Here is a 26,211-nt window from a genome sequence, read left to right on the forward strand (position 1 = left end):
TTCAAGAGTGTTGAAGAAATAACTAAGAGGACAAAGAACCTCCAGCTATGAGCACACCTCTTCGATTCCACTGTTCTTCCTGCATTAACATATGCCTCAGAGACCTGGGCGCTACGAAAACAGGATGAGAACGCTATTCGGGTCTCTCAAAGAGGAATCGAAAGAGCTTTGCTTGGAATATCACGATTCACTCAAATGAGAGATAGAATCCGGAGTTCTGATCTCCGTCAACGCTCAAAAATCAGAAACGCTATCTCATTTGCCAAGGCATCAAAAATCAGATGGTCTGGACACGTAATGAGGTTTACAGACAACTGCTGGACTAGAGCCATTACTGACTGGATTCCACGTGAGGTCAAAAGATCACGTGGACGCCCACCTACAAGATGGTCAGACTTCTTCGTCAAGACCCTGAATGATCGGTTTGAGGCTCTGCATGTTCCTAGAACGAACAGATGCCATTGGGCTATGCTAGCATGCAAATGGGATGAATGGAGACGTTACTGGCACCCGCTTGAGTAAATCGATGAATAATGGGGGATCAAGTGATCAAGTCTTATGGTGTTATGACTCATACTTATGTAAAAATAATATGTATCTTTTTTCTAAAGTGAGCTACCTTTTAATTTAAGAAACATAAGAGAGAAATGAGATAAACCCATTGAAAAAAGAAAAAGAGCTGAAAGTAGACTATAGAGAAAACATGATTACCACTCAATGCCTCTTTTGCAAGCCACAACACCCAAAAGGAGAGAGAGAACAAACGGGAATACCCTGACACAGAGGCAGGGTGGGATGGGGGGATGGGGGGGTGGGAGGGATACTGGAACCTGTGGTGGTGGAAAATGGGCACTGGTGGAGGGATGAGTGTTTGACCATTATACAATTGAAACCCAAGTACAAAAATTTGTAAATCTACAACTGTAACTCATGGTGTTTCACTAACCAAAATTTAAAAAAAAAGTAAATGATGGAGAATGGGCACTGGTGGAGGGAATGGGTACTGGATCATTGTATAACTGAAACCCAAGCACAAAAATTTGTAAGTCTACAACTGTACCTCATGGTGTTTCACTAATAAAAATTTTAAAAAAAGAAAAAAGAAAAATAAACTTACTCAAGTTGGGATACAGGTGACATTTACAATGGTGTGCACTATAAAGAAGGGAAAGGAGCTCCACATTTAGAGTAAGGTAGAGTGTGTAAATACAAAAGTATGTGAATTGGGAAATTTTCTTTTAATTTAATCTTTTATTCAAACAACCCATTATTCAGAAAGTCATTGACAGTTGTGTTTTAGGCACATGACATTCTAGCATCAATCCTACTAGCAGTAAGTAAACTTCCCTCCACCACTGTTCCCATGGTACCTCCTCTCTGCCTAGCCTACCACCTTGACAGGCACATATTATGAAGTTGGGTGGTTGTAGTTTGTATCTTGTATTTTCAGTTTTTAATCTATGGTTTGCATGAGCTGTACCACTCCCCGACATTATCCGTTTATCTGAGGCCACTGATATTATTCTTCATTGCTTCCTTTCTCATTTTCTTCCTTGCTGCATTAGTGTTCTTTCCCTTCTTTGTCTGCATTCTTACCTATCTGATCAAGGGGTTATCTAGGCACCCCCTTTTAAAGCATCACATTCCTTTGTCCAATTTTTCTCACAAATAAATGAGATCAACTCTCATCCACTGCTGGTGGATATGTTGTCTGCTTCAACCCCTGTGAAAAACAGTATGAAGAGTTCTCAGTAAATTTAGAACTGAACTGCCACATGACCCAGCAATTCTGCTTTTGGGTATTTACCCCAGGTTATGAAACCTACAAAACCATTCATTCAAAAGGAAATATGCACAACACTATTTATTGCAGTACTTAGTTTGTTAGCATCTGCAGGAACAATGGAATCATGCAATTTTCTCAAAACTGGATGGGGTTGGAAGATATATTAAATAAAGTAAGCCAGAGAAAGGACACAGGATTATCTCAATTATCTGTGGCATAAAGTTACGTGTACTTTTTTTTTCATTGTTACATTATTTGCAATAGCAAAGAGCTGAAAAAATTTTGTCAGTTGGCCAATGCATTAAGGAAATGTGATATGAAAATAGAAACATGGAATTATTATTCAGTCTTAATCGGAGGGGTATTCGACAATTTGGGTACAAATTGAATGAAACCGAGAACCTTATATTTAGGACTAAGTGTCCAAAATATTTAAGGACTAAAAGTAAAAGAAAGGCAAAGATTGCTTGATTATATGCTCATCCCTCAAAATTGCCAAACTCACAAATATAAAAAATGAATTAGTAGTTACCAATGGCTATTATATAGAGGAATAGTGATACAGTGGTAAAACTCTATAAACTTCAGTTATAGGATGAAGCAATAATACAGAGGTAGGGCATTTGCCTTTCACGCAGCCAGCCCGGCTGAGCCAGGTTTGATTCCTCCACCCCTCTCGGAGAACCCGGCAAGCTACCGAGAGTATCTTACCCACGCGGCAAAGCCTGGCAAGCTACCCATGGCGCATTCAATATGCCAAACACAGTAATAACAAGTCTCAAAATGGAGATGTTACTGGGCCCCCTCGAGCAAATCGATGAACAACGGGAGGACAGTGTTTGTTTGTTTGTTTGTTTTTTGTTTGGCCTAATGTATAAGATGGTGACTGTAGTTAATAATATTAAATGATATCTTAAAATTTGTTGAGAATATAAATTTTTCACAAAAATGAGATGATTAGTGTTCTAATTAACTTGTGGTAATCATTGTGCAATGGTTATGTATATCGAATTTAATGCACATATAAAATGTATGCGATACTTTCATTGTCTTATTAAAACTGGAAAAATTTACCTAGATATGTTATGCACTAGGATTTTTTTGTTTGTTTTGGGGTCACACCTGGCAGAACTCAGGCCTTACTCCTGCTGTGCTTTTAAAGATCACTCTTTTCGGTGCTCAGGGTTCCATATAGGGTTCTAGGAACCAAACCCAAGCCAGTTGTGCTCAAGGCAAGCACCATACTTACTGCACTACCTCTGGCCCATACCAAAATATTTACATTATATGAGAATAGAAGATAACACAGAGCTCATTATTCTTTGGGAGGAATCAAGTAATATCACACATTCCAGGGATATCAGTAATGTACTCATGAGAAAGGCACTAATAATGATAAAATATTTCAGTATTGACTATTTCTCTGTCAGAGGTGATATCAGGGTTTGACACAAATGTGTACCTGATAGTGACAAATGTGACAAGGGCTGGAGCGACTGCACAGCAGGTAGTGTGTTTGCCTTGCATGCAACCAACCTGGTAAGCCCAGGTTGGATTCCACCGCCCCTCTTGGAGAGCCTGGCAAGCTACTGAGAGTATCTTGCCCACCCGGCAAAGCCTGGCAAGCTACCCATGGCGCATTCAATATGCCAAACACAGTAATAACAAGTCTCAAAATGGAGATGTTACTGGGCCCCCTCGAGCAAATCGATGAACAACGGGAGGACAGTGTTTGTTTGTTTGTTTGTTTTTTGTTTGGCCTAATGTATAAGATGGTGACTGTAGTTAATAATATTAAATGATATCTTAAAATTTGTTGAGAATATAAATTTTTCACAAAAATGAGATGATTAGTGTTCTAATTAACTTGTGGTAATCATTGTGCAATGGTTATGTATATCGAATTTAATGCACATATAAAATGTATGCGATACTTTCATTGTCTTATTAAAACTGGAAAAATTTACCTAGATATGTTATGCACTAGGATTTTTTTGTTTGTTTTGGGGTCACACCTGGCAGAACTCAGGCCTTACTCCTGCTGTGCTTTTAAAGATCACTCTTTTCGGTGCTCAGGGTTCCATATAGGGTTCTAGGAACCAAACCCAAGCCAGTTGTGCTCAAGGCAAGCACCATACTTACTGCACTACCTCTGGCCCATACCAAAATATTTACATTATATGAGAATAGAAGATAACACAGAGCTCATTATTCTTTGGGAGGAATCAAGTAATATCACACATTCCAGGGATATCAGTAATGTACTCATGAGAAAGGCACTAATAATGATAAAATATTTCAGTATTGACTATTTCTCTGTCAGAGGTGATATCAGGGTTTGACACAAATGTGTACCTGATAGTGACAAATGTGACAAGGGCTGGAGCGACTGCACAGCAGGTAGTGTGTTTGCCTTGCATGCAACCAACCTGGTAAGCCCAGGTTGGATTCCACCGCCCCTCTTGGAGAGCCTGGCAAGCTACTGAGAGTATCTTGCCCACCCGGCAAAGCCTGGCAAGCTACCCGGGACGTATTCTATATGCCAAACACAGTAACAACAAGTCTCAAAATGGAGATGTTACTGGGCCCCCTCGAGCAAATCGATGAACAACGGGAGGACAGTGCTACAGTGCTACCGTGTACCTGATAATATCCATGGGAATGTTGAGAATCTAATATACCAGAGACCAGGTGGTAATCTTAAATACAAAAGCAAGGAATTTGTGATTATTGAAATGATCATAAAGATTGGGTAGTTAATACAAGACTCTTAACTCTGAAGGAACAATGGAGATACATATAAAAGTGGCTTTCTTGATTTCAAAATTGTGGTTAGATGATACTTAACCCGAAAAATAAGAATTTTCTTACCCAAAAAGTTATTATTCTTTTACACAGTACTATATTTTAGCCAATATTTGATTTTTAAAACAATTGAAGAAATGTCTATGTCCCTGCAATGCTACAGAAGTTCATATTATAAAATAACCGCCAGTTCTTTTCCAATAAAACCTAGAGCTGTTTATTTGAAATTTTAACAATTAAATCTGTAGAGATTTCTGCCAAAACCAACTGGGTTCCAAGATTTGTTCCTGAGTCTCTGGGATCATGACTCTTAAGCAGCTTGATCAGGATCCAGAAAGGCCATTCATGGGTGGAGACTCAGGTCTCATTGGGACGGGGAGGAAAGGGCTGGCTCCACCCCCATCCCGTGAGGCCCCACATATCTCCTCACTGAGGGCTCAAACCTGACTGTCCAATGGCCTCTGGAGGATGGCGGCCACTGAGCCGCCAAGGGGGAGCAGGCGGAGGGACAGCACCCTTTCCCCCCTGGGGTGGCCCAGCGACGGTAACTTACTGTGGGATCCGGGCGCATTTCTGCCAAAAGTCACTGGGCTTTGAGATTTGTTTCCTAGTCTTTGGGATCATGGCTGTTAAGCAGCTTGATCAGGAACCAGAGAGGCAGTTTGTGGGTGACTTGGGTTCTTGTTGGTATGGGGAGGTAAGGGCCAGCTCTACCCCCATTCCGTGAGGCCCCATGTGTCTCAACACTGCGGGCCCAAACCTGATTGTCCAGTGGCCTCTGGAGGATGGCGGCCTCTGGGCCACCAAGGGGAACAGGCCAAGGCATGAAACCTATTCCCACCTGGGGTGGCCCCGCACCGGTAATCTACTGCAGGGACTGGACGCATTTCTGCCAAAAGCCATTGGATTTCGAGATTTGTTTCTGAGTCTCTGGGATCATGGCCGTTAAGCAGTTTGATCAGGAACCAAAGAGGCCATGACTCCAATTATATAGCTGAGCCTGAGGTGGTTTGTGGGTGTGTCTTCCACATACCTTTTAGCCATTTACTTTCTTGGTAAATTTTGCACCAAGATTTTGGGGTCTGGCCAAAGGCACAACAGCAATATGGGGTTATTGGAAGTCTGAAGGTGCCATCAGGCTGCTGATGCACTCGCCTCACAGGTACAGATTGACCAGCTGGCGGCACCATACCCCGTTATTTCAATTTTTTAAAGGCTGGAGTGATAGCACAATGGGTAGGGCATTTGCCTTGCAAGCAGCAAACATAGCCGACCTGAGTTTGATTCTTCCGCCCCTCTGAGGGAGCCTGGCAAGCTACCGAGAGTATCTCACCAGCACAGCAAATCCTGGCAAGCTACCCGTGATATATTTGATATGCCAAACACAGTAACAAGTCTCACAATGTTACTGGGTCCGCTCGAGCAAATCGATGAACAATGGGAGGACAGTGACAGTGACAATTTTTTAAATTTTATTTTTATAGTTGTTCACAATAAAGTTATTACATTCAATATTCTAATATCAATCGCACCATCATTACATCTGCCCACCACCATTATTTTGAATATTCTCACAACCCTTGATTTTTATTCCTTGATATGAATTATCCTCTTCACTGGGGTCCCATGGATGGGAGTGGGCTGAGTTTCCCTCCCTGCAGCTGAAGACCTCCAGAACCCAGCCACAGCCATTCTTAAGACCACTCTCCACACACTTGGGCGAGCCTCACGCATGAACGAACTGGCAGAGGAACCCAGGTGTGCAGAACCCAGGGCTGATATCTCCAAGCTGCTTGGACCGGGACTGGGGGTCCTCCACCCAGACCTGCCATCTTCCAGTAGCTAGGCTTTACACCCACCAACTATCCCTGGCACCATGTAATCACATCAAGACCCAGAGACTATAAAACCAAGCTCCTGGAAACATGTGGGAGCTACTGTCTAGTTCTCATTCTCAGAGAACCTGAAAGGGTACCGAGAGTATCCTGCCTGAACGGCAGAGTCTGGGAAGCTCCCCGTGGCATATTCGATATGCCAAAACCCAGTAACAATGATTGTCTCATTCCCCTGACCCTGAAAGAGCCTCTAATGTGGCACTTGCTAAAATCTCAGGGCTTAGACGAATGGAGACATTTCTGGTGACTGCTTCAGGAAATCAATGAACAACAGTGACAGTGATACAGCGATGAATTATCCGCTAAAAATTACCTAAAAATTTTTCCTTAGAGGAAAGTGTGTAAGAGTTTTGTATCTCACACTGGCATCATTATACTCTTGTACAAGAGATTACTATCATGTTGTTAGAGGTTGAGCATCTGTGGAAAAATATTATCAAGATCGGTTGCCTTCTACTTACACCCCATCAAGTGTGGTGTGCTACTCTTGGTACATCAGTAGCGTAGTGTATGAGAGTTTGGCCAATAATGCCAACCCGAGCCTAAGGAATTCTAAAATTATAAATAGGGTGATAAAACTGGGGTTAATTTTTTAACTTAATGGTGACTTTGGGGTCCAGAGTAATCTCTGCAGTTTGTGACTCTCTTCTGGTTTTTATTTGTGAGTCTCTGGATCATGGCTGTTAATGAGATTATATAACACCAGAGGTAGTACATGTGTATTACTGTGAATCTCCAGGAAAAACAGGGAGATGTGGGGAGTTCTCCCATCCCCGACTCTGAGCCTGGAGAGTTTGGTCACAAAATCCACGTACCTGTGTTTTTCAGCAGATTTCCTCATGGGTAAGGCTCATCCGAGCCTGTAGAGATTGACTATTAGCATGGCAGTGCTAGAGCCCCACTCTGGGTTGCCCCAGATGAGACTCAGCCTGGCATGGGACTGAAGACATATCTGTAGCTTATGGCTCTCTTATGAGATTGATTTTTGAGTCACAGAGTTTGGACTAAATAATTTAGCTTGATAACCAAGAGAAGGTAGAGTTGTTTCCCACAATGTAAGAAGAAATATACACAGTGCAACACAATCCACATGAACATTTCTTTGTTCTTTAAAGTGAATGGAGTTTGTCAACGGCAACATTATTCAAAGACCAGACATTTCAGGAACTAATACTGGGATCATAAATGCCGGAAAGGCATCATGACTTATAGAAGCAGTATCTGAGAATGAGGGTTATTTAGAATGGACAATGTAGGAGGCCATACAATTTTGGCCCTCTGGTCAACTGCAATGTTTTTCCATTATGGCCTTTATTAAACATCCCCCCCGGAAAAAAATCTTTAAACTTTGGGTAAGAGAACATGAGCAAAGAATTGGATATAGGTAGTGAAAGTCATGGAACATTGCTATTCTATAATATATTCTATAATATATTCTATAATATACTCGAAGTTAAGTACTCGAAGTTAAGTCACATAAGAACTTCCAAGTATTTCTAAAGTACTTGACCTAGAGTAATATTTTCACTTCTAGGAAATGGTTGAGCACCATTAGGGTACTAAAGTTAGGATATTTCTTAGCAACATAGATTTTTCTAAAAGCTAATTTTGTTTTTATTAGTGAAACACCATGAGGTACAGTTGTAGACTTAAAATTTTTCTGCTTGGGTTTCAGTTATACAATGATCGAGTACCAATCCCTCCACCAGTGCCCATTCTCCACCACCAACGATCCCAGTAGCCCTCCCCACCCCACCAGTCCCGCCTTTGTGGCAGGGCATTCCCTTTTGCTCTCTTTCCTTTCGGGTGTTGTGGTTTTAAAAGCCAGTTTTTGCTGCGGTCTTTTCATTGTTTTGATTGAGACTTTCTATAAACTGCAATATATTTTTAGCCTTTTGTTACCAGCTTTCATTTCTTTAATTTCTGTTTCCACTGCAGTCAGAATTTCATCATAGTCTGAAGGTTCTCTCCAACTATTCCATTTCCTTTCTCTTTTAAACTTTACCAATATTTCTCTCATTTCTTAAGTCTCATTATGTCTTTGATGATTTATGAAGACTCTCAAATGATCCAGGAGAGATAGTTAGAACATAACTTAAGGTAGAGGGTGAAAATTTAGCTTTTATTTGCCAATTGTTTGGGGAGAATACTAGTTCAATTTCTTCCCTGATCCTAATCTATTAATTTCTCCCAATCCAACCTCTCACTAATATGTAATTATATTTATATAGTTTTGTTATCCTAGGTTACTTTATACAGACACTGGTACACATCTGTTATGAAACTCATGTATGCAAATATTGTATGCACTTACTTAAAATAATATTTTATATATTTTTATCTTACTACATATTTATTCTTCTTTATTTACATGACTTTCCATGGCCAGTGAAATATTATCTATTAAACCAATTACATACTTAATGGTATGGCAATTTTTGGTTCTATTAATTTGGCATAAGATGAATAAACGCAGACGTCCACTCTCCTCGCTCACGTGAGATATGAATACTCTGAGTATCTCATTGTTGTAAATTAATCCCATGCAGGAGGATTCTCCTACAGGATAAGAGAAAGCAATTGTAGATTTGATGTGCTTCAATGTTTTTTCAACATAATAATTGTGGCATATAATATCAAATTTGTATTTTCACAAAACACACATATCTTTTACGCATTTTTTGAGTGTAAGACCCTTCTAAGCAGTGTTTAGGAAGCCTGGCAAACACTTCACTTGGTTCCTGGGTAATCATTTGGATGGCCACATGCTAAGGTTCAAGGATGTTGTGCTGGTATGGTACTGAGGACAGCAAGGGCCAACCCTAGGCAGGAAATTTTAGGATTACACGCTGCAATGCTCACAGGGCAATACTGTGCCAGAGATCAAATGAGAATCAGGTTTAAGTACCCTAGTCACAACAAAATAAATTTTTTATGGTTTTATAAACTCGTAAAGTGCTACAGTAATTTGTAAGTACCTTATATATGTATGTAATAGATGACAAATATCACATTTATAGAAACCACTATTACCATAATTAATTGATAAAGTGAAGATTTCACTTTTTCCAGGACACATAAATTGTGTCACTAAATAATATACTAAAGTGGGAAAAGGTCTAAAGGCAAACAACTGCATAAAGACCTCCCTGTATATGTATATGTGAGGTAGAAAATACTATCTACACAATCTACACATAGTTTCTCTGTTGTAAATATAGTTAATCTATTTTAAAGATATAACGTTTTCTACTTTTCAATTGATGTATTAATTTATTACTTCAAGTTCTACTTCATTTAAATTTATCTTTCATGTTTGTCTCATTAAAATCAATGTGTGCATGTTTATTTTTTTTGATGCTAAATAAAATATATTTAACAAAATATGAGCATCATCCAAAGAAAAACTGCTATGTTTCAACCTAAATTCAGAAGTAGCTTCTAAATTAAAACTTCAGAACAGATGATAAAACGCTACAATATTTTTATTTTATTAGTCTAAGTACTTAATAAATAAAATTATATCCATAAAAATATTTGTACAAAATGTCAGTTACTTGTTTTCATGTATTACGTGTTTTATTACAGTTCCACAGAAACAGAAATGCTCATTTGAGAGTAGCCAGTGGTTACAGTGGTAAGGCTGTTCTGTGAAACCAAGTGCTCGTTGGTTGCTTGCTCCTTAAAGCAGCTTATGAATCCATTTTGCTTCAGGCTGAAGGATAAAATAAAAAGCAAAAATGTATTAATTTTGGATATTTTATAGTTTCTTAAGGACCACACCACAAACAATAATGTGCTAGAAAGAAGGTAAGAGAAATATAACTTTCACTATATATATTTAAAATGAATATTCTTATAGTCTATCCCAGACCTACCAAGTCCAAATATGAGATGGCATTAGGAGAGTGCAGGTTCAATGATTTTCCGGGGTGACCCTAATATCCTTTGAAAGACAAGAAGTATTGAATCCTAGTTCAACCACCATAATTATAGGAACAAAATATAAATGATGTCACATTATGGTTAAAAGTCCTAATAACTATTTAAATTGATTAAACTTTTAGTGTAATATAAAAAAGTATTGAAAATTATTTCATCATTTCAAATTACACCACCAATACAAACGTTCTCACATTTATATTTTAATACCCATTTAAGAAAACATGCAGCTTTGTATTATTTTATTACTAGCTTTCTCTTAACATATAAATTTCCTCTAATTATCTAGGTCCTATAATTACTTTTAAAATAATATATACTGTTCTACATTTTATACTAAATGATATACATTTAACAATCAGTTAATTTTGTACACTTAGTTTAATTGTAAAATTTCTATTTTAGACAAAATTTCAATCATTTTTCATTAGTATACTCATTCTCCATCATATGATGCAATTCCATATATTGATTCTGCTATTAGCTACATAGGTGTTTCTTGAATGGAAACTTGTACATTTTCGTTCTATAAAAATCTTGCTCATCTTTGATGATTCAGCTCAAATATTGCTTCTGTACCTTTGTTGAATGAATCAATTGATGTAATAATTTAAAAATTGATATATTAAAATATATGCTATTAAATATCTACCTGCTCCTTAAATTTTGTATTTGTTATTGCTTAAGTAGCTACAATAGTGCTAGCATTTATGGTATCAATGTACAAAATTACTTCACTCCAACATCACCAATATGCCCACGGCCCTAAAATTTTTAGTAGCCTTTTTACATCTTGCTAATTATTAAATATATTATGTTGTTAAATATTAAGTGATAGCAAGAATATTTATAAAACAAAGACCTTTATCTTCACTGAAGTTACATTTTACCAGAGGATACACACAATAATTTACATGGTGGAAGGTAGAAAATTCTACAGAAAAGAAGTTGGTGGGGTGAGGATTGATGTCAAGCAAGTATGGGACTTTGCAATTTTTATCGTTGTATTAGTATCTCTAAAATTGACATTTTAGGAGATATTATAAGTGTTATTATGGTTTTATATGAATATGAGCTTTGGAAAATGTACAGAAGGAAAAGCCTATCACATAAAAATGGAGATGAATATGATAAAGGCATACTGGAAATAATTATATTAATCACATTCTTATATTTGTAGGGTGATTTAGCACTTAGAAATACTTTTATTATATTACTTCTCATTTTTACTTAAAACCAATTTGCTATGAGAGGTTATTTGGTGTTATTATTATGATTATTTGCTGTTAATTTGACCCAAATTACAATACCCTATGATTTAGGAATGATACTGACGTCAAATATGTTTTTAATGTCCACTGAAACTTAGAAATTGGCTGAATATAAAGGAAAGCATACAAAAGTATGATTCAGAAAGTAGTCTAAAGATACATATATGAAAATAACTAACAAAAATGTTAATATAAATAAAAAAGGATTACTTTCAGTGTGAGTACATAGAGGAGAGAGGAGAGAGGCTGTCTAATTGGTAAACAATAGAAAATGACTTGAAGTTGGATGTGGGAAGAAATGCTAGAAATGGATGTAGAGAAATAGTAGTTCCAGCTCAGAAGGAAAACGATCACAGAAATTAAAGAAAGTTGGAGAGTTCATATATTTTTCATGGAAATAATAGGCCACAAAAATATAATAATGAAGACAAAGCCATATTATTTGGGACTGATAAATCTGGAGAATTTAACTCATCAACATAATATGAATAAAAGTAAGGGGATAGATATTTATAAAATAAATGTTAATATACCTAAGAAGATTCAGCTATTGGACAAGGATTCTTCTGTACATACTGCCCTAGAACAAAAAACTTAACTATGGAAATATGAGAAAATAACTTTTCTTTTAAAGTGATGACTGGGGTAAATATCCTAAATATGTCTGGCACGTTTATGGAGCATTATTCCAAAATCAGGTTAATATTGATGAAGATAAAATGAAAGAATACAAGCCCAGTGGCATATCATAATTTACAGGTTTATAAATAGTGCTACCTCAAAAATTAAATTTTAAAAATGAGATTTTGTTCCTTGTGTATGGAATTTCCCAAATTCAAACTCTAGCACTGTATACCCACCAACAGCATCAAAGTTTTTGCCTTAATAGTCCCCAAAACCTCTTGTCATGGCTCAGGGGCTCATCTACTAGGCCACAGTGACATCAGATTCAAGCTTGCATACTGAAATTTCAGGTACAGAGAATAAGGAAAATTATCACTAGAAGTGACCCTAAGGATCTCTGAGTAGTTTGGGAGGTCACACAAAAATAAAATCAGAAAGAAAAACAATTTGCATTATTTAAAACTATAAATATTTTGACATTAATTCTGAGTGAGGGATTAGTGATTTTTATTTTTGAAGACTGTTTCTGTTACACAATTGAACTACTCATTATAAATGTTTTTAAATGAACTTTATTACATAAACTCTTAACTAATAGTGTTATACATTTAAAAGATGCAACGTGCCGAGTTTTCATAGATAAATCAATGGTAACATATTAATAGTGGGAGACCTTAAAACACCACTGTTGTCATTGGACAGATAAAGAGAGAATATATAGAAATAGAAATAAGAGTCCAAAATAAATATCTGGAATCATAGGTTTAAGAGTTTTATTTATGACACCTCATACCCCTGGAGCCAAATACACATTCATAAGTATTTAGTGATGACTTGAATATTCACAAAGTTAAAAATAAAAGTGTATGAGGTATAATTTCAGACCACGTGATTATAAATATAGAAATCAATCCTAGAAAGAAATTAATACTTAATAATTAGCACTTAATATTGCCAGTCTCACGATTGAAAGACTTGGACCCAGGGTTTTGAGAGAATCCTCTCTCCAACCTCAACCCCTAGAACAGGGAGCCAGAATTGTCTGTTCTCAGTTTCCAGGAACAGGTACTCTGTCCATCGTCTCCCTGTCACCATGGCCAGGGTGACAGGGAGAGGTCAGCAGACCTGCTATTCTGAAGACCTTGGGTCCAGGAACCTGAGTGCTTCCTCTTCAACTAACCCCAACCCCTAGATTCTGGAGTTGCATCATCTGAAATCAGCTATAATTCTCTAAACTAAAAACTGTGTGGATGCCAGGAGAATTACTCCATAACTTAGAGGCCAGCTGGGTATTCTAGGGGAAAGGACAATTCAGATAGAAAGGGGAACACCAAGTGGAGGGTGTTTGGAGGATCCTCCCAGGAGGGGAGATGCAAGTTGAAAGTAGACTGGACTGAACATGTTCGCCACTCAATGCCTCTTTGGCTGATCACAGCGCCCAGGAGGAGAGAGAGAACAGGGGGGAATGCCCTGCCACAGTGGCAGGGGGGGGATGGGGGGATGGGAGGATGGGGGGGGAGGGATATTATCCTGGTGGTGGAAAATGGGCACTGGTGGAGGGATGGGTATTTGATCGTGGTATGACCAAGATCCAAGCACAAAAATTTGTAAATCTACAACTGTACCTCATGGTGTTTCACTAATAAAAAAGAAAAAAAAACAGTGTGGATGTTCTGCGTCCACACAAGATTATTACTGAACATACCTTCCTTTTGAAGCCAGTGGATGCAAAAACTATACTTCACTGGCCTATCAGTCATATATCTCAGTCAGCTAAATGAAGTTAATAGTTCAAAACCTCCTTGTCATACGCTAATAGCACTACATGACAAAGGAAATAATCTGAACAGAGGTATTATCAGAAGCTCTCTGGTATAAACACCTGAACATATCAATTCTTAAGTAACTGGGAATCTACAACTCCAAAAATTAACCCACATAAGATTCAAAGAACAATGGGCAAACTGAGGAAACCAACCGTGTTTTAGATAGAGATGAAAACCCAAGCAACTCCTCAATTGCATTAAAACTCTCAAACCTGGTCAAAGAAGACCTAAAATCAACACACATTACATTAGCAAGCAAAATTAAGCAAGTAATGGCCAGTGAAATGAAGCAATCATTAAATGAGAAATTTGACCAACTTAAATAACTGATACAGTGGGTGAAAAATGAAGGAGCTACAGAACACAATGGCAAGTCTTAGTAGCAGAATTGCACAGGTAGAGAATTATATGGGAAAACTGGAAGACAAACCAGTTTTGATAGGGAAATGGTAAAAGAAAATCACTAGAATGGAAGAGAATTTAAGCTACTTAATGGATAAAAGGAAGAGGAACAATCTCCAAATTATAGGAATACCAGAAGGAAAGGAACATGCGATAGGGGAAGATCTTCTTTCTCTCTGGATGGAAGCTGATGCACAGATTTAGGATGTGAGGAGAAAGCCAGTCAAAATAAATCCAAACAGAACAACGCCAATACATACAGTAATCAAAATCCAAAGAGAGAAACAGAATTCTAAAAGCTACTAGAGAGGAGAAACGTTAAATAAGGAAAACAACATAAGAGTCACAACATATTTTTCATAAGAAATGGTACAGGAGGGGCAAGAACAATAGTACTGTGGATAGGGCATTTGTCTTCCATGCAGCTGACCGAGGTTTGGTCCTTGGTATCCTATATTATCCCCCAAGAACTTCCAGGAGTAGTTCCTTAGTATTGCTAGATATGATGGAAAAAGGCAAAATACGCAACAGGAGCAACAATAAAGGAATGGCATATAGCAATTACTGAAAAAATTTTCAACCTGGAGTTCACTACCCTGCAAGACTCTCATTTAGACATGAGGGAAGGATAAAACTTTCTCAGGCAACTATGGAACAATGAGTGGCTTAGAAATGAAATCAAAGAGGAAATCAAAAGATTCCTAGAAATGAATGAAAATGAGGACACGAGTTACCAAAACTTATGGGACACAGAAAAAGCTGTGTTAAGAGGAAAGTTTATAGCTCTACAAGCATTCCTCAGAAAGGGGGAGCGAGCACACATAAATAACCTAACCTCAAGCTTAAGAGCTTGGAGAAGGACCAAAAAAAAGGAGCACAACCCGAACAGGAGGAAGGAAATAATAAAACTCAGAGCAGAGATTAACGAGATGGAAACCCAAAAAACAATCCGAAAGATCAATGAAACCAAGAGCTGGTTCTTCGAGAAAATTAACAAGATCGATAAGCCTCTAGCAAAACTCAGAAAGGAAGGGAGAGAGAAAACCTGAATAAACCGAATCAGAAATGAAAAGGGGGTCATTACAACAGAAACTACAGAAATTGACAGGATCCTCAGGGAGTAATTTGAGAAACTTTATGCCACGGAACATCAAAACCTCGAGGAAATGGATAAATTCCTAGACTCCTACAGACTCCCAAGGCTGAAGCAAGAAGACCTGGAATACCTGAACAGACCTATCACCATCAAGGAAATTGAAATGGTAATAAAAAGTCTCCCCAAGCACAAAAGTCCTGGCCTGGATGGATTTCCAAATCTTTAAAGAGGACTTACACCCAATACTTTTTAAGCTTTTCCACAAAATTGAAATATCAAAAACACTTGCAAACAGATTCTAGGAAGCAAATATTACCCTTATACCAAAAGCAGACAGATATACCACAAAGAAAGAGAATTACAGGCCGATACCCCTGATGAACACAGATGCAAAGATCCTCAACAACCTACTAGAAAATAGAATCCAACGTCTAATCAAAAAGATCCTACACCATGACCAAGTAGGATTCATCCCAGGGATGCAAGGATGGTTTAACATTCGGAAATCAATCAACATAATGCATCATATCAACAAAAGAAAAGATAAAAAGCGTGTGATCATATCAATAGATGCAGAGAAAACATTTGACATGATCCAGCACCCCTTTATGATGAAAACCCTAGCCAAAATGGGTATAGAGGGGACTTCCCTCAACATAGTTAAAGCCATCTACCACAAGCCTACAGCAAGCATCATCTTCAATGGGGAAAAACTGGTAGGCTTCCCTTTAAGATCAGGGATGAGACAAGGATTCCCACTCTCTCCACTGCTGTTCAATATAGTACTGGAAGTCCTTGCAATAGAAATTAGGCAAGAAAAAGATATTAAGGGCATTCAGGTAGGAAAGGAAGAAATCAAGCTCTCACTATTAGCAGATGATATGATATTATACTTAGAGAACCCTATAACCTCCACCAAGAAACTCCTAGAAACAATAGACTTGTAAAGTTTCTGGCTATAAAATCAATAGCCAAAAGTCCATGGCTTTCCTATAGGCAAACAGTGAGAGAGAAGAAAGCTACATGAAAAAAACAATCCCGTTCACAATTGTGGCACAGAAAATCAAGTACCTAGGAATCAGCTTAACTAAGGAAGTAAAGGACCTGTACAAAAATAAACTACAAAATGCTACTTCAGGAAATAAAAGAGGACATGAGGAAATGGAAAGATATCCCCTGCTCATGGGTCGGGAGAGTTAATATTGTCAAAATGGCAATACGTCCCAAAGCACTGTACAAATTCAATGCAATCCCTATAAGGACACCCATGATATTCTTCAAAGAATTGGAGCAAGCATTCCTGAAATTCATATGGAACAATAAGCCACCACGAATAGCTAAAGCAATTCTTGGGAAAAATAAAGTGGGAGAAATCAACCTCCCTAACTTCAAACTCTACTGCAAAGCAGTAATAATTAAAACATCATGGTACTGGAACAAAGGCAGAGTTGCAGACCAATAGAACAGGTTGAGTACAATGAAATCTCCCCTCAATCATATGATCATCTAATCTTTGATAAACGTGCAAGAAATGTGAAGTGGAGTAAGAAAAGTCTCTTTAACAAATGGTGCTTGCAAAACTGGACGGCTATATGCAAAAAATTGGCTCAGTACTCTGCCTAACACCATGTACAGAAGTAAGGTCAAAATGGAGTAAAGACCTTAACATCAGACCGGAAACCATAAGGTACATTGAAGACAAAGTTGGCAAAACCCTCCATGACGTTGAAGCTAATGGTATCTTCAAAGATGTCACACCACTGGCCGAGTAAGTGAAAACAGAGATAGATAAATGGGACTATCTTAAACTAAGAAGCTTCTGCACCTCCAAAGAAACAGTGAACAAAATATAAAGACAATGTACAGAATGGGAAAGGATATTTTCCGAATACACATCTGACAACGGGATGATATCAAGGATATACAAAGTACTGGTTGAACTCCACAAGAAGAAAACATCCAACCCCATCAAGTAATGGGCAATGAAATGAACAGAAACTTTCTCAAAAAAGAAATCCAAATGGCAAAAATGCACATGAGAAAATGCTCTACATCATTAATCATCAGGGAGATTCAGATCAAAACCACAATGAGATACCATCTCACACCTCAGAGACTGGCCACATCCAAAAGAACAAAAGCAACCGATGCTGGCGTGGATGTGGCGAGAAAGGGACAGTCCTTCACTATTGGTGGGAATACAGACTTGTTCAGCCCCTTTGGAAAACAGTATGGACCATTCTAAAGAAATTAGAAATTGAGCTCCCATTTGACCCAGCAATACCACTCCTGGGAATATATCCCAGAGAGGCAAAAATGTATAGTCAAAGTGACATCTACCCTTGTTTGTTCATTGCAGCACTCTTTACAATAGCCAGAATCTGGAAAAAACCTGAGTGTCCAGGAACAGATGACTGGCTAAAGAAACTTTGGTACATCTACACAATGGAGTACTATGTAGCTGTTAGAAAAGATGAAGTCATGAATTTTACATACAAGTGGTACCACATGGAAAGTATCATGCTAAGCGAAATGAGTCAGAAAGGGAGGATTAGACATAAAAATATTTCATTCATCTGGGGGACATAAAGTAACAAAATAGGAGATTAATAACCAAGAATAGCCGAGATCAGTACCAGGAGGATTACTCCATGGCTTAGAGGCCAGCCGGACACTCTAGGGGAAAGGGCAGCTCAGATAGAGAAGGGAACACCAAGTAAAGGGTGTTTGGAGAATCCTCCCAGGAGGGGAGATACATGTTGAAAGTAGACTATGGTCTGAACATGATTGCCACTGAATGCCTCTTTTGCAGACCACAACACCCAAAAGGAGAGAGAGAACAAAAGGGAATGCCCTGCCACAGAGGCTGGGTGGGATGGGGGGATGGGTGTGGGAGGGATACTGGGATCCATGCTGGTGGAAAATGGGCTCTTTTGGAGGGATGTGTACTTGATCATTGTTTAATCAAAACCCAAGCACAAAAATTTGTAAATCTACAACTGTACCTCATGGAGTTTCACTAATAAAAAAAAAACATTCTCAGACAAAAATGTGCTGACATCATTTTCTATAACTGTCTAAATTTCCTAAATGGAAATATTGAAAGACTATTTATATTATCATACAGCCATTTGTATAAGCAACAACTTTACAGGGTAGAATGGCAACACGCCCTTTATATAAACAATTTCTCTGAATATAAATGAGCTGAACTTTCCCATCAAAAGACACAGAGTGGCTGAATAGATAAGGAAACAAAATTTATCCACTTGATGCTCACAAAAATATTCTAGACGCAATAAACCAAGATAGCAAACTTTCTGGCTACAAAATCAGTACACAACAATCGGTTTCATTCTTATTATACAAATAATGAACCATAGGAGAAATAAATATTGTCAAAGAACATCAAATACCTAGGAATCAACTTAACAAAAGAGGTGGAAGATATATACCATGACAAACTTGAAAACAATTAAGAAATAGGAGACCTTAGAAAATGGAAAAATATTCCACACTCTTGGATTGTAAGAATTGATACTGTCAAAATGATCATTCTGCCTAAACCAGATCAATGATATCAGTATCCAAATTCAGAACATGTTTTTCAAGGGTGTAGAACAATTCACAATAAAAATTTTATTGAATTATTAAAGAACACCAAATATCCAAAATAATACCTAAAATAAAAAAAACTATGGAGTATCTCATTACCTAACTTGAAACTATACTATAAAGGCTTACTGATCAAAACAGCATGGTATTGAAATGAAGATAAATAAAATTGGTGATAAACACACGTAACAGAATTGAAACTGCATCCATATCTCACACCATATACATAAGTCAATTCAAGGTGGATCAAAGACATTTATCTCAGATCAGATCTAAAATACATTGAGTGAAATATAGGCAGAACACTCAGATTTCTAGAACTCAAAGTTGTATTCTATAAAACAATGCCAATGTCAAAGGTGACAGAATAAAAAATAAACCAATGGAACTACATCAAGTTAAAGAGTTTCATCATGGAAAATGAATCATGGGCTAAAGCTAAAATATATATTACCGTATGAGAGAAAATATTTGTGGTCATTACATCAAATAAAGAGCTGATTTTCAGGATATAGAAGTACTCACAGAGATCAGCAGAAAATGACACCAAAACCCCGTCAAAATAAAAGGATGACATCAACAAGGACTTTCCTGAAGAAGACCAATAAATGACCAATAGGCACATGAAAAATGCTCACCATCACTTATTAGGGAAACACAAATCAAGAGAGCAATGAGATACCATCTCATGTCAGTGAAAATGGCACATAAAATACTGGCAACAATCTGTGTTGTCGGGGATGTGGTGAAAAATGAATGACTATCCACTACCAGTAGGGAAGTTGATTGGTTCAACATCTATGGAATAAAATATGAAGGTTTTCTCAGAAATCTTAAAATTCACCCAGAAATTTCACTTTTGTGTATTTGCTACCAGGACAGACAAAAATTCAGTTAAAAGGACACATACACACCATTATTTATAGAACAAGTCATTACAATTTCTAATGTTTGGAATTAACCTAGATGCCTAACAACAGATAAGTGTATCATGGGTATGTGGTATATATACACAATGGAATACTACTAAGATGTAAGGAATAATGAACTCGTGTAATTTGCTGCAACATAGATGGAACTGGGAAATATCTTCTTAAATAAACTAAGTCAGAAGAATGATACACGCTTATGTATTGTCTTTATAGTAACTGGATGAGGAATTTAAATTGTTTAAAATGGATGCCTAGATCACCTTGGCCCTGGAATATAGGAACAGAAGAAAAGAAATACAGTAAAAGAGAAAAGTACAAGAGATAAATGAGAAGCAGCATGGGCAGGGCTCAAGGGCACTCATTTTTGGGTGATGTTAAGGAATGATAGAACTAATTATCCAAACCACAGATTCAACAATATTGAAATCAAGAAACCCAAACTTTAATAACAAAACTTAAAATGTGCCTGAGGGAATAAGAGAGGTAATCTGAAAACACTGTTGGAGGCAATTTGATACTGGTGGCAGGTACAGTGTTGGAACAATGTATGTCAAAAACCATACTATGAATAATTTTGTAACTCACAACACTTCAATAAAATAAAATTTGGGATAAAAAAGAGGATAAAAAGAAATTTGGAAAAAATTACAATATTTGGAGACTGAAAGCATGCCATAAAATTGCAATTGAATTAAAGAAGAAATAAACAATCACCTGAAAATGAATGGGAATGAAAAATACAAACTATAAAAGTTTATGAGGCACAGGAAAGTGGAACTAAGGGAAGGATCACAGAAATAGAAGCTTACATCTAGAAAGAAGGAAAATCTATAAATATTGCCTAACTTCACAGTTTTAGATACATGAAAATAGAAACGAATGAATTTCAAAGTAAGTATAATTAAGGAAATAATAAAATGAGGAAAAAATCAAAACAAAGATAAGAGCAGAAATTACAAACATATAAATGAAGAAAACAATATAAAAATAAATGAAACCAGGAGTTAGAATTTTTTAATAAAAATGATCAGCATAACCTTATCTGGATTCGAAGAAAAAATAAATAAATAAATTCAGAGATAAAAGTTTACAACATATACTTCAGAAACACAAAAGATCATAAGAGGTTATAATTAACAAGTTTATGCCATGAAGCTAGAGAATCTAAAATATGAATATTAGAGTATAGCCTCTAGATTAAATCAAGAGAAAATAGAAAGCCTAAACAGACCAATCACAAGGAAACTGAAGCAGTAATTTAAAAATATCCTCCACCAAAGAAGACATATGGATGGCCAATAGGCATATATAAATGCTCATCATCACCAGAATTAGGGAAATACAAATCAAAACAAAATTGAGATAATATTTCATTCCTGTGAAAATGAGAACTTACCAAAAAATATATTAAAAGGCAAGTGTGGATAGGACTGTGGTGATAAAGGAACGTTCACCCAATGTTGATGGGAGTGACATCTGGCTCGGCCTTTATGAATAGCATTATGAACATTTCACATAAAATATAGGAACAGAAATTCCATATGAACCAGCAATACCACATATTTGCAACTATACTCAGAACACAAAAACTGTAATCTGAAAGATATATGCACATCTGTGTCCATTGTTTTACTTAGCACAACAGACAAATTATGGTAACATCTCAAATCCTCAAATATAGATGAATGGATCAAGAAGTGTGGTTCATATACACGATGGGATGCTATATAGCTCTAAAAAAGAAAAAAATGCAATTATCAGCAACAAAGATGGAATTAAAGCATATCATATTGAGGATTACATCTTATTATGGCATCTTATTATCTCATTCCTATTTTGGACAAACTGGCAGGTTACCGAATGTAGCCTGCCCACATGGCAGAGTCTGGCAAACTCCCCGTGGCGTACCGAATATGTCAAATACCAGTAACAATGATGGGTCTCATTCTCCTAAAGAGCCTTGAATATAATCTCAGGGCTAGGATGAAGGTCTCGACGGTTTTGCCTGACCGATGTCGCTGTTGTCCCAAAATTTCGAACGGGATCGGACCACCGTCTCCTTTGTGCAAAATTTTACTTCACAGAGCGGGGAGAAAGGGCTGCAAAGTTCAAAAAGAGAACTCCCAGAACGACCACCAACTGGGAGCTCTTTGGCATTATTGCAGCAACATGGGAAGATGTCATTGTTGACAACATTGATGAGGAATACGATCGACAGGTTCAGCACCTCCATGAATGTGCAAGGAACGCCAAGAAAGAGATAGCCACAAAAAAACGCCTGTCTTTGAAAACTCTTGAGCTTATTCGCCAACGTGCTTTGGCGCATGCCTCAGGCAACCGCAAGCAAATGTCCGAGCTCGCAAAGCAGTGCAGAGATGCGATCAAGGAAGACCTCAAAGAGAGAAGAGCAGAAGTACTGGTAGATGCGGCAGAAGCCGGGAAAAGTATTTGTAACGCCCACCTGTCCTTCGCCAACTACAAGACCAAGATGACTGCCCTCCGACATCCTGATGGATCCATCACATCCTCCAGAATGGCAATGGAGAAGATTATCCATGACTTCTACTCAAATCTCTTCAATATCATGTCCACTTGCTGACATACCAAATTCCACAGGATGGATATGTCGTTCCCAACGTTCTCCCTTCCGAAATCCGACACGCCATTTCATCGGTAAAGAAACAAACAGCACCCGGCCCAGACAAGGTCAGACCCGAACACCTGAAGAACCTGCCGTCAGTACTCATCAATACACTGGCTCGGCTCTTCACTCGCTACCTGTCTGAATGCAAGGTTCCGTCCCAATGGAAAACCAGCAGGACCGTACTACTGTTCAAGAAGGGAGACATCCATGACATTGGCAACTATCGCCCGATCTGCCTATTGTCTGTCATCTACAAGTTGTTCACTCGAGTCATCCTAAATAGGATTGGCAGAACACTAGATGAAGGACAACCATGCGAGCAAGCCGGGTTCCGCAAAGGATTCAGCACCATTGATCATATCCACACGATAACCAAGCTCATTGAGGTTTCTCGGGAGTTCAAGATGCCGCTCTGTTTAACGTTCATTGATTTAAAGAAGGCCTTTGATTCTGTTGAGACGGAAGCGGTCATTGAAGCCCTAGCCAATCAGGGCATTCAAGCCCAATACAGCAGGATCCTCCGTGAGCTGTATTGCGGATTCACTACCAGGATCTCACCATTCTACAAAGTAGTAATCGTTGATGTCAAGAGAGGGGCTTGGCAGGGTGATATCATTTCACCGAAACTCTTCAGTGCCACCCTCGAGAACATCATGCAATGACTGGAATGGGAAGAAATGGGAGTGAAGATAGATGTTCGGCAACTACACCACCTCCGCTTTACAGATGACATTGTTTTAATAACACCAAACATCAGCCAAGCGTCACAAATGCTGACCGACTTTGACCGTGAGTGTGGAAAGGTAGGACTACAGCTGAATCTTATGAAGACAATGTTTATGAGAAAGAGCCCCGTTCCTGATGCCCCATTCGCTCTCAACGGAACGACCATCTCTGAATGCAACAGCTTTGTGTACCTAGGTCGAGAAGTCAACATGACAAATGACCTGGCACCCGAGCTGCGCAGGAAGAAGAGAGTGGCTTGGAACGCCTTCAAGAACATCGAAGAAATAGCTAAGAGGACGAAGAACCTCCGGCTCCGGGCACATCTCTTTGATTCCACTATTCTTCCTGCATTAACATATGCCTCAGAGACCTGGGCCCTACGCAAACAAGATGAGAATGCTATTCAGGTCTCCCAAAGAGGAATAGAAAGAGCTATGCTTGGAATATCACTTTTCACTCAAATGAGAGAAAGAATCCGGAGTTCTGATCTTCGACAAGGCTCAAGAATCAGGGAAGCTGTCTCATTTGCCAAGGTGTCAAAAATCAGATGGGCTGGTCACGTAATGAGATTTAAAGACTACCGCTGGACTAGAGCTGTTACCGACTGGATTCCATGGGATGTCAAAAGACTGCGTAGCCGCCCACCTACCAGATGGTCAGACTTCTTCGTCAAGATTATGAACGATCAGTTTGAGGGTCTTCATGTTCCCGGAGCGAACAGATGCCATTGGTCTATACTAGCACGCACAGGGACAAATGGAGACGTTACTGGCGCCCGCTCGAGCAAATCGACAACTAACGGGAAGTTAAGTGATAAGTGAGAAGGATGAAGAAGACGTTACTGGGGCCTGCTCGAGGCAATCGACGAATAACAGGATGATTTGTGATTTGTGAATTGTGATATTGAGGAAGTAAGTAATCAGTGAATGAATAGATACAGAATGTTCTCATGTGTTGCATTTAAAGATACAAAACAAAGTAGTAACAAAAGTTCAAATATCCGTACAATTGAGTTGAGTAGGAGATTAGGAGGAGTGTTAGGTTCCTTGGAGGAGGGAAATGAGTTACGCTGGTGATGGTTATAGGGTCTAAAAAATCATTAATAGTATTGAAAACAATATAATCTCTATAAAACTTTAAAAATTTCTTCAAGAACAAAAGCCATGACCCAATTAGTGAGCTCTTCCAAAATCTCAAAAGGGACCTAGCACACATATTACCGAAACATCAAAATCAGAGATGTTATTAAGAAGACAATTTCAGATTTATTTATCTGAGGAATAACAAAGAAAGGGTCTTCAAAAACTTTCTAGCAAACTCCATCCAATAGAAACTCTATCAAAATTCTTCTTTGCCATTAGCTTTACAATATTAGCTAAAGAAAAGAAAGGTATAATATGATCATATCAGTTGATGAAGAAATAATTCTACAAGATTCAGCATCTATTCATAATAAAAGTCCCTCAACACAATAGTGATAAAAGAAACTTATATCAAGATATTAATGACAAATACAGTAAGCATAATCATACTCATGACAAAAAATGTAGACTTCTTCCTGCTGAGATGAAGCATAACATAAAGATGTCCACTTTCTCTACTGCTATTAAAAATAGTTTATGAAGTCCAAAAATTAATATAAGTATTCAAACTATAAAATATACTAAAATAACAATATTTAATAGTATACATGAATAATCATAATGAATCCTCCAAAACACTCAGGAAAATAAATCACTACAATGTGGTAGCAGACTTCAAAATAAATGCACAAATGTTTGTGGTATTTTTTCATGCTATTTTTTCAAGCTACCTTCTTCTTTAAGGAGACAGCTTCACTAAAAAGAGTGTCTGCAAATATTAAGTACTTAGGTATTAACTGAGCATATTATGTGAAAGACATACCAAAAATTATACATCTCTTTAAAAAGAAACTGCAAAGGATACCAGAATATGGGAAAATATTGGATAAAAAATCATTGTTCAAGTATTGGAAGAAAAATCATTGTTAATATGATCATTCTATAACCTTTCAGTATCTATATTGCAAACCATAATGCCTAAAAGGAAGAAAAGGAAGAGAGAAAGAGAGCGGGAGCAAGAGAGAGAGAGAGAGAGATAGAGACAGAGACAGAGAAGAAAAGCACCTGCCTATAGAGGCAGGGGTTGGGAGTTGGGGGTGATGGGAGGAATGCTGGGGACACTGGGACTGGGAAATGTACACTGGTGGTTGGACGGGCATTGGAACAATGTATGAATGAAACCTATTTAACAGCTCTGTTAGGATCTATCTCACAGTAATTCGATACAATTTTTTAACATAAAATAAAATAAAATGACCATCCTACACAAAAATTATACAGACTTACTGCAAACTTTTTAAAATAAAAGTATTATTATAAATCAAAGGATTATTATAAAATCAAGGATTCAGAAAAATCTCTATTAAAATTTTTATGGAATCATAAAACTCTTAATAGATACAGGAATTTTTAAAAAATATGTCAATTATTGTATTTTCTGATTTTAAATTTTAATATAAAGCTATAGTCATCACTGATATGGAAATAAAATACTCAAAGTAATGTAAAAGACTATTATTCAAGAGATAAACTCTTATATTTACATAAAATTAATAAATAAAAAT

The 26,211-nt window shown here is 37.6% G+C and overlaps 1 protein-coding gene across 1 annotated transcript in view; it reads right to left on the minus strand.

The window, feature by feature from the left end:
* Window positions 1–10,068: 10,068 nt before the first annotated feature.
* CYLC1 (cylicin 1) overlaps window positions 10,069–26,211 on the minus strand; it is a 32,436-nt gene continuing 16,293 nt past the window's right edge. Inside the window, exons 5-6 of the mRNA XM_056124137.1 lie at window positions 19,945–20,060; window positions 10,069–10,201 (exon numbers count right to left, since the gene is read on the minus strand). Coding sequence (XP_055980112.1) covers window positions 10,069–10,201; window positions 19,945–20,060 — 249 coding nt within the window. The remainder of the gene's footprint in view (window positions 10,202–19,944; window positions 20,061–26,211) is intronic.

The sequence above is a fragment of the Sorex fumeus genome, unplaced genomic scaffold (assembly GCF_029834395.1).
Source record: "Sorex fumeus unplaced genomic scaffold, SorFum_2.1 ptg000050l, whole genome shotgun sequence".
Taxonomy (NCBI): Eukaryota; Metazoa; Chordata; class Mammalia; order Eulipotyphla; family Soricidae; genus Sorex; species Sorex fumeus.